At 47.5% G+C, this 10404-nt stretch overlaps 1 protein-coding gene across 2 annotated transcripts in view; it reads right to left on the bottom strand.

Annotated features, from left to right (window-relative positions):
* Positions 1-4770: 4770 nt before the first annotated feature.
* The window catches only part of LOC125453327 (MOB kinase activator 1B-like), a 32326-nt gene continuing 26692 nt past the window's right edge, over positions 4771-10404 (bottom strand). For both annotated transcript variants that reach the window (XM_048532743.2, XM_059648034.1), the window contains 2 exons: positions 6719-6882; positions 4771-5257 (listed from right to left, as the gene is read on the bottom strand). In XM_048532743.2, coding sequence (XP_048388700.1) covers positions 5180-5257; positions 6719-6882 — 242 coding nt within the window. In that variant the 3' untranslated portion in view covers positions 4771-5179. The remainder of the gene's footprint in view (positions 5258-6718; positions 6883-10404) is intronic.

The raw sequence follows: 10404 nt of genomic DNA, 5'->3' as shown, positions 1-10404 counted from the left end.
TTCTTGCTACCTCTGAGACAGTTTTACCAGGAATCCATTCAGCTCCAGCTTGGATCGGGGAAACCGAGTCTCAAAATGGGACGCAGCACAAGGAAGAAGCATGAACAATCCAACAAAACGCATGAACAGATGTCATGTTTTGTGGAGCAGGAAAATCAAAATTCAGTGCAACATTGGCAACTCTGAGTGCGATCTAACTTCTTCTTATATTCAGTCCTCATGTAGGGATTATAACAGGACTACCAAATCATACAACATTCTGCATTTCTATCGTAACACAGTGTGGTGCTGGAGGAGCACAGCATGCCAGGCAGCATCACACCTTTAACACAGTAAAACACTTCAGGCCACTTCACAGGATATCATCAAACAACACTTGAAGAAATTATGTCAGGAGCAAGAATGTGCCAGGTTTGAGACATTGTCCGATTTTGGAAACGGGATCCGAAAGTGGCCAGGAATGTTGACATCGAAAGCCTGCAGACAGTCCGTGACCCTATCTCGCTGGTGGAGCAGGCAGTTTTATATCCAGGGAATGGGCAGGACTGGGGTGAGGATGAGGGGCTGCAGAGACAAATTCTGAACAACATTGTGTGCAGATCCTGTGGGCACACAGTTCTCGCAGTCACCAACCTCTGGAACTGTCCGAAAATGGCTGTATTTATGAAACTGAAATGTAGGTCCCTTTAAGGCTCATCCAGATCTGCTCCAGAGTGGATTAAAAGGAAGTGATGTGCATCACACTGTTGAATTTAAGAGCTGAGTTCTACCTGAGTGTTTTCCTTGGGGTGGAGAATATAGACTTTGCACAGTGGTGTATCTTTTACTGTGCCACTCTACACATATACACACACAAAGCCACAGGTGATTTGAGGAAAATATATGAAGAAAAATAAGTTTGTGGGTAAAATAGGTGAGTTCTGGGCCCACTTGCAGTGCAGTGGTAGTGTTCATATGCCTGGAATGGGAGGCCCAGGTTCAAGTTCCATCTGCTCCATAAGACAGTGCCATGGCCCAGTTGATTAAAGTGCCTGCCTAGCCAGCTAGGAGATCCTAGGTTCAAATCCCAGTGGCCCCTGTTCCTCACTTCAGAGGTCCCTCACGCAACATGTTGTTAGGGGCCCTCTAACAGTGCAGGGGTACCCCTAGACTAGCAGGCTTGGCTTCGAGTCCCAACTGCCCCAGTTGGTACATAATAACATCTCCAAACAGGTTGGTTAGGAAAAATAGGTTAAATTTTTAAAAATTTCTGAGTGATCCCCCTCCAACTCCATTTTGATGTAGCCCCTCCCTCACTTTTGATGTTTGTATCTAACTTAATCAATTGGAAAACATGGGAGACTTACCGATGATGGTTAAAAGCTGGAAAAATACCATGGGTGTTTTGGTGATGGGAAAGAAAGCATTCAGTTATGTATAAGAGCTTTTCTGGATATAAAAGAAAGAAACAAATTGAATTCTTGATATACAAAAAAAGCCAGCTGAGCTCTTTCCTCTGCCTCTGAGGCAGGAGGCCTGGTTCAAATCCCACCTGCTCCAGACGGTGTGCTCTAACATCTCCCTGCCAGTTGATCAGAAAATATCTAAGAGATGAGTTTTTTTCCCTGATTGCCTGCCCCTCTCGCATGATTAGGTTAATGTCCAGGTGCCCTGGGAGAGGGAGGATGCGGAATCCACCAGTCGCAGGAGGCATTTAGAGCAAGAAGTGCACACTGTGAGGTCTGGGGTGCACACTCCAGTTTAGTTTAGCCGTTGCCTTGATTCCTCCCTTCTTAAACAATGCTGCTAATGTCACACCCCTCGTGGTGGGCAGTGTTTCTGGTCTAGAAACAGAAGCTGAAGTTGCTGGAGAGGCTCGGCAAGTCTGACAGCTTCTTTGAAGAGAAAATCAGAGCTAAACAACGAGAGCTGAAGGGCCTGTTCTGCGCTGTATTGTTCTATGCTCTAATGTTTCCGGTCCGGTGACCCTTCCTCAGAACCAATCTGCTCATTGTTAATCAGGTGGTGATTGGATGAAATGTTGGTGGGTCACTAAAATAGCATTTCAGAAATTGATGAATTTAGGCTCTTGTGGCATAGTGGTAGTGCCCCTACCACTGGGCTGGAAGGCCCAGGTTCAAGTCCCACCTGCTCAGGAGGTGTGTCACAATGTGCTGGAATGGGTTCAACTTTAATAAAGGAGAGCTCAGGTCTCCACAGGGGGTGGGGTGAGGTGCAGTATAATGGATTCATTGGGGGTTTGCTTGCCTTGTGGGTCAGTTTGTGTGACACAGTGGCTCAGTGGTTTGCACTGCTGCCTCACAGTGCCAGGGACCCAGGTTTGATTCCACCCTCGGGCAACTGTGTGGAGTTTGCACATTCTGTCTGCGTGGGTTTCCTCCCACAGTCCAAAGATGCGCAGGTTCAGGTGGATTGGCCAGAAATTGTCCCATAGTGTTTGGGGATGTGCATGTTACGTGGATCATAGGAGGATGGGTCTGGGTAGGATGTTTTGAGGATTACTGAGGGTTTTTTGGGCTGAGGGGCCTTTTTTTACACTGTAGGGATTCTATGAAAAAGAGAACTGAGCTCTTCACAGCCTGTAGTACACATCCACAGTCTGTTCTTTATCATTATATATGTATAGCAGGTGTTACGTCTGTTTGTTTCAAGGTCATCAGAAACTTAGAAAGTAGCAGCAGGAGGTGGCCATTCAGCCCTTCATGCCTGGTCCACCATTCAACATGATTATGGCTGATCAGACAACTCAGTCACCTGTTTCTGCTTTCTCCCCCATTCCCTTTAGCCCTAAGATCTATATCCAACTCCTTCTTGAAAATATGCAATGTTTTTGCCTCAGAGATAGTAGGAACTGCAGATGCTGGAGAATCTGAAACAACAAGGTGTAGAGCTGGATGAACACAGCAGGCCAAGCAGCATCAGAGGAGCAGGAAAGCTGATGTTTCAGGCCTAGACCCTTCTTTTTCTGAAGAAGGGTCTAGGCCCGAAATGTCAGCTTTCCTGCTCCTCTGATGCTGCTTGGTCAGCTGTGTTCATCCAGCTCCACACCTTGTTATCTCTAATGTTTTTGCCTCAACCACTTCCCGCAGCAGAATATTTCACATGCTCCCCACTCTCTGAGTGAAGAAAATTCCCCTCTTTTCAGTCCTAAATGGACTCCTCGGTCATTAGGAAACATCCTTCCTGCATCTACCCTGTCCAGTGCTTTTAGACTTTTATAGAAGTCCCATCTCATTCTCCTCAACTTCAGGGAAATATATAGCACTGACTGAGCCTCTGTTTCTCCATTTGGGTAATGCTTAAATGAGCTCAATGTTTACTTTCTGTGCGCGTCAGTTATTGTGGCAATGAACAAATAATCACTTGTTTTGATAAACCGCTCCTGACGTGCATTATGCTTACAGCCCACAGATTTCAATGGAAAATATGTGTTTCTTTGGTTTTCCATTTAGTCTGCTACATCGTCAAGTCAATGGGATGTTGTGTTTTATTGTGTGAGGGGAATTGAGTACAAGAATACGGAGGTTATGCTTCAGTTCTACAGGGGCATTGATGATGCTGGATCTGGGGTCTTGTGTACAGTACTGCTCACTGTCCTCACAGAAGGATGTCAATGTGTTGGATGCAGTTCAGAGAAGGTTTACCAGGCTAACTCCTGGCATGGATGGATTGCGATATGAGAAAAGTCTGGGCACGCTGGGCTTGTGTCCTCTGGAGTTTACCAGAGTCAGACCTCACTTAATTGAAACATTTCAGATCCTGAGGGGACTTGACAGGGCGGATGTGGAGAGGATGTTTCCTCTTGGGGGAGAGTCAAGAAGTAGGGGTCAGAGTTTAAAAATAAGGGGGAGCCAATCTGAACCAGAGAATGAGGAAACATTTTTTTCCTCATAGAGGGTCGAGAGTCTTTGGAATTCCCTCCCTCAAAAGGCAGTGAATGCAGAATCTGTAGATATTTTGAATGTCGAGGTAGATAGTTTTTTGATGACTAAGGGGTTGGAAGATCATTGGGTGTTATGCCGGAATGTAGAGTTGAGGTTAAAATCAGATCAGCCATGATTGTATTGAATGGGGGAATAGTCTGGAAGGGCCGAGTGGCCTACCCTTGTTCCTTGTCCATACTTTTGTGAGTAAATTATAGATTAAATAAAGTTAAGTATTATGAATATTTATCTAGGAGAAAGAAAGAGCTGGCTTCTTCCTCATGGAAATTGACTGCTGGAGAGAGAAAGTATCCAGAAGGGAAAAGTGGAAACTGATGTTTGTACTAAACTATAGATTTACAGTAAAGCACTTGTGAATCTCTGAAAGTCTCCTGCTGCCTAGTTTGACATAGGGGTATCAGCGTATGGAATATTCAAGTGATTCCAAGGTTTGGACTGCCAGGTTTTGTACAATATTCCTGAAACTACTGACCTGGATCTATTTACAATAGAAACCAAAAGAACTGCAGATGCTGTAAATCAGGAACAAAAACAAAGTTGTTGGAAAAGCTCAGCAGGTCTGGCAGCATCTGAGGAAGAGTCACCGGACCTGAAATGTTAACTCTGCTTTTTTCTTCTCAGATGGTGCCAGGCCTGCTGAGCTTTTCCAGCAACTTCTGTTTCTGTTCCTGCCAACAACAGACAGATCTGGTACAGCCCAAAACCCCTCAGAACGACCAGCATCTCAAACAAGTGTGTGAAGGCTTCAGCTGTGAAAACCTCGAGAAACAACAGTGTTTTTTTTTCAGTGAAGACTTTATGAATCATATCCAAAATAGAACACTTTTGTTACAATCAATGGCATTTCCCTGAACGAAGCATCAGCCCAGCATGTTATTTTATTCTTTATCAAAACACTGAAAAAAAGAGAAAAGTAACGTGCAGATTATGGATCAACGCAGGCACTTGAATGATGTGGCTTCTCTCATCGGTACCAATGGGTTACATCGTACAAGCATTGCAGGGTTGTGTGTGGCATAGCAAGATGGCACAGCTAAGGCTGCCTGCGCATGTGGTGACTTGCTTAAAGAGAAGTCTAGAATCATCTGGTATCAGACCTTCGAATGAAAACAGCTTCAAATTTCATTGGCGCGAGCACTGGGTGGATTTTACAACATCCAATCCATCGCCCATGCCCAGTCGTGCTAAAGAGGGGAAAAGGATTGTGTTCTTCCCTCAGCTGCTTTTGTTCACTCCTATCTGTCCTTTGCAGTCAGTTTCTCGATCAGTTCCTGCAACGGGGCGAGTTCTTTCCGATCTATGAGGTTAAACTCCTGAAAAATGAAAGAGATGTGGTATTACCGCAGAAGTTATCATGCTGCGTTGTGACAACCATCTGGGGTAACAGATTGCATGCGCTGCCCTACTTGTTACAGACACGTGTAGAATTGCTAGAGATTTCAGTATGCAAACTGTTAAATACATATAGCTTTTCCTTTCACTCCACCTTTTCTCTGTAAATAAAAACCAAAAGCACTGCGGATGCTGTAAATTAGGAACAAAACAGAAGTTGCTGGAAAAGCTCAGCAGGCCTGGCAGCATCTGCAAAGGAAAAACCAGAGTTAACGTTTCAGGTCCAGTGACCCTTCCTCAGAACGGGTTCCTCTGTTCTGAGGAAGGGTCACCAGACCCGAAACACTAACTCTGATTTTCCTTCACAGATGCTGCCAGACCTGCTGAGCTTTTCCAGAAACTTCTGTTTTTGTTTCTTTTCTCTCTCCTAGTTGTTATTTCCTTCTCTTTGTTTCTCTCTCTGAAACTGATTTTATTGCTGCTGCTTGTAGCTGCTCCTGCCAGACCACGCGTTATCACTGTATATCACACTGTCTGACCTTCCCTGTCTCCACACCCCACTGTAGCTCATTTGTGGCCAGCCTCTGATGTCAAGTTCAGTTTGCCCACTCTAAACTTACGCTTCTCAGTCCTTGCATTGCCAGTTTCATCATCCATTCAATCCAATACCCAATTTTCCTCATTGCAATGTTATCATTTTACGCTCTCTCAAGAGAAAAACATTGCATAGTATTTTACAGCCTTTTGGACTCGACATTGAGTTCGGCAACTTCAGTGCATTAACAGTCACTTTCATTTTGATTACACACACTCCTCACCTTCCCTACCCTTACCCCAAAGTCGAGTTTGCATGGGCTTGCTCTCAGCAAAACCAGCCTATTTTTGACTATTCACACCATTAATACCTATTTCATATCAATATCGCTCCTTCACTCCCATTAATACTCTCTCTGTCTCTTGCTTTGGACACCTTCACCAGATATTCTGCCTTTCCTCTTTCAACAGCCTTAAAGAACAAAATTTTCCAGCCCACTTCAGTTCTGAAACATTGTCACTGGACTGGAAACAGAGTTTCTCTCTCGACAGATGTTGCTGAATGTCTCCAACACTTTCTGTTTTTATTATTAGTAAGTAAAACTTGGAATGCAAAGGAGCAGGCGCAGCTGATGACAGGCATCATAGGAGTTAGTTCCACCACAAATTATGGTCCACTAATGTGTAAATGTTGTGGAAAGGTTTCTGATAATTGGATCCAGGCGAGTTAGGGAGGATCCTGTCATGAAATTGCAGGGGAGGGGGGATCACTGCATCTTGGATCTTTTAGCACAGAATCTGTCTTTGCAACAATAAGACAAGTCCATTCCTGCCTGACAATGTTGTTACTTGTTTTGAGTTGGGGCTGAGAACCTATTGCATTAGAGGATTTTCGCAATTGGCTGTACCTGAATAAAAAAGATAAAGTGCTTAAAGGAAGTATTGAGATGAGCCTCTTCCTGCAGCTGGATCACAGAATCAAAATGTTGATGATAAATGTGAGCGTAAACTCGGAACAGGCGTTTCAGGATGGTTTTTGCTACTGCCATGAAGTTCCTGGGGAAGGGAACGCCTAGAGAGAGAGAGAGAGAGAGAGAGAGATAGAAATTAACATTATACTACTTTGATGTAAAACTATTTTGATATTTAAAAACAATTTGAATTCATAGAGCACCTTTCACAACCTTGGAATGTCCCAAAGTGTTTTAACAGTCCCCACACTATAGGAAGGTGTGATTTCACTGGAAGGGGTGCAGAGGGAGGTTCTCCAGGCTGTTGCCCCAAATGGAGCAATTCAGTGATGAAGACAGGCTGGATAAGCTCAGATTGTTTTCTTTGGCGTGGGGTTGCCGGTGTGGGATTGGGGTGGATAAGGTCAGAAATCACATGATACCAGGTTAAAATCCAACAGGTTTGTGTGAAATCACAAGCTTTCGGAGCGCTGCCCTTTCAGTGACATCCCCCAACGAAGGAGCAGTCCTCCGAAAGCTTGCGTTTTCAAATAAACCCATTGGGCTATTACCTGGTGTCATGTGATTTCTGACTTTGATTTCTTTGGAGCAGTGAAGGTTGAGGTGGGACCTGATCGAGGTGTTTAAGATTATGAGAGGCATGGGCAGGGTGGATAGAAAGCAGCTTCTCCCCTTAAAGTGTCCTTCATCCAGCTGGTGGTGGGAATCTGGATTGCATCACCTGGGCGGGTAGTTGAGGTGGGGAACCACACAACCTTTAAAAAGTATTTGGATGAGTATCTGAAGGGCTATGGGCCCAGTGTGAGTAAGTGGGGATATCTGATGAAGGGTCTGGGCCCGAAGCATCGGCTTTTGTGCTCCTGGGATGCTGCTTGGCCTGCTGTGTTCATCCAGATTCTCTGCAGTTCCCATTATCTCTATTGTAGGTGACAGTTTGTTTTTGATGCCACAAACTCAATTGGCCAGAGGTCCTTTTCTGAACTGTATCATTCTAAGTAACATGTGAAGTGCAGTCATTGATATATTGTGGAAACATAGCAGGGAAATGGCACAGGGCAAGCTTGCACAGTGACAATGGCCTGATGGTCTGTTTTTGTGAAGTTAGTTGTGAGAGAACGATTGGTCTGGACATGAACCCTTCTGTGCGCCCATGCAGACCTTTAACACATGCCTGAGAGTACCTCTGTTTAAGGGCTAATCACAGAGACAGACTCTCCAATAATACACACTCCCTGCCTCGGTTTACTGCTGAGGTTTCTGAAGTGGAACCTGATCCCATTTCTTTCTGACTCAGAAGTGAGTGTGCATCTCGCTAGATCACGGATAACAGTCATTAACCCGCTGAGTCTGCTTGTACAGCGAGGGACACCCAGCTGCTGTAACTGTACCCACATCCACCTCTTCCTCAGATAGTTCATTCCACATGCTGTGTAAAAAATTCACCCCTCCTGTATTTTTGAAATCTCTCTCCTCTCACCTTAAAAATATGGCCCCTTGTCTGAATCATCAGTTTGGTGCTTTATTCCTGGAAACAGTTTCAAGCCAATAGGAGCTTGTGAGGGGCACAGAACAGGGTAAAAAGGGATTTAAAGTGTGAGCAAATTTAATGGGCCAAATGGCCTCCCATGTGCTCTCTGATTCAAACGGACAGCACTAAAAAACATTAGTTGGCAATTCACTGAGCTGTTATTTGTAGTATTGTACTGTATGCAAAATTGATTTGCGACTGCATGTTCTTATACATCCCCAGTTACTGCACACTGCAAAGGAATTACTGGAATGTGAAGCACCTGGACATGTCGGAACAAGGTGGTAGAGTTTCTGTAAATATTTTCTTACGGTGTGCAGAGAAACCCAAACGGGAAGGGAACAAAATGACTAGAATTGGTGATGATCTGTGAATCAACATGCATAAAGAGAATCGCCATTTTATGTCCAATGTCTTAAAAGAACAGTCATAGTGTCATACAGCACAGAACCAGACCCTTCGGTCCGACCAGCCCGTGCCCAACATAATCCCAAACTAAACTAGTCCCACCTGCCTGCACCTGGCCCATATCCCTCCAAACCTTTCTTAATCATGTATCTATCTAAATCCATATCTGAAGGAGGGTCTAGGCCTGAAACGTCAGCTTTCCTGCTCCTGAGATGCTGCTTGGCCTGCTGTGTTCATCCAGCTCTGCACCTTGTTATCTCGGATTCTCCAGCATTGGCAGTTCCTACTGTCTCTCAAACTCAAAACATTAACCCCGTTTTCTCTCTGCACAGATGCTGCCAGTCATGCTGAGTTTCCCCAGTAATTTCCGTGTTTACAATTGCAGGAGAAAACTGGACTGATTGATTGGTGTTTCGTTCTTCATTGGCCGGGGCCTTGCAGAGTTTCCAGTTTTTAAGAATGGGTGAGTTTATTGTGAAAGCTCCCGCCAGGTACAACGACGAGCACACAACACGCCGACACGGCCGGGGAACACGCCGACACGGCCGGGGAACACGCAGGCACGGCCGGGGAACACGCAGGCACGGCCGGGGAACACGCAGGCACGGCCGGGGAACACGCAGGCACGGCCAGGGAAAAGAACGACACAGCCGGGAACACGCGGACACGGCCGGGAACACGCAAACACGGCCGGGGAACACGCAAACACGGCCGGGGAACACGCAAACACGGCCGGGAACACGCAAACACGGCCGGGGAACACGCAAACACGGCCGGGAACACGCAGGCACGGCCGGGGATCACGCAGACACGGCCGGGGAACACGCAGACACGGCCGGGGAACAGGCAGACACGGCCGGGAACACGCAAACACGGCCGGGGAACACGCAAACACGGCCGGGGAACACGCAAACACGGCCGGGAACACGCAAACACGGCCGGGGAACACGCAGGCACGGCCAGGGAACAGAACGACACGGCCGGGGAAGACGCAGACACGGCCGGGAACACGCAGACAAGGCCGGGGACACGCAGACACGGCCGGGGACACGCAGACACGGCCGGGGACACGCAGACACGGCCGGGGACACGCAGACACGGCCGGGGAACACGCAGACACGGCCGGGGAACACGCAGACACGGCCGGGAACACGCAGACAAGGCCAGGGACACGCAGACACGGCCGGGGACACGCAGACACGGCCGGGGAACACGCAGACACGGCCGGGGAACACGCAGACACGGCCGGGGAACACGCAGACACGGCCGGGGACACGCAGACACGGCCAGGGAACACGCAGACACGGCCAGGGAACACGCAGGCACGGCCAGGAAACAGAACGACACGGCCAGGAAACAGAACGACACGGCCAGGAAACAGAACGACACGGCCGGGGAACACGCAGACACGGCCGGGGAACACGCAGACACGGCCGGGGAACACACAGACACGGCCGGGGAACACACAGACACGGCCGGGGAACACACAGACACGGCCGGGGAACACACAGACACGGCCGGGGAACAGAACGATACGGCCGGGAACACGCAGACACGGCCAGGGAAGACGCAGACACGGTCAGGGAAGACGCAGACACGGCCAGGGAACACGCAGACACGGCCAGGGAACACGCAGACACGGCCGGGGAACACGCAGACACGGCCGGGGAACACGCAGACACGGCCG

This window comes from Stegostoma tigrinum, chromosome 1 (genome assembly GCF_030684315.1).
Source record: "Stegostoma tigrinum isolate sSteTig4 chromosome 1, sSteTig4.hap1, whole genome shotgun sequence".
In the NCBI taxonomy this organism is placed as follows: Eukaryota; Metazoa; Chordata; class Chondrichthyes; order Orectolobiformes; family Stegostomatidae; genus Stegostoma; species Stegostoma tigrinum.
The sequence above is the reverse complement of the archived record's forward strand: the minus strand, read 5'-3'. Positions and strand labels throughout refer to the sequence as shown.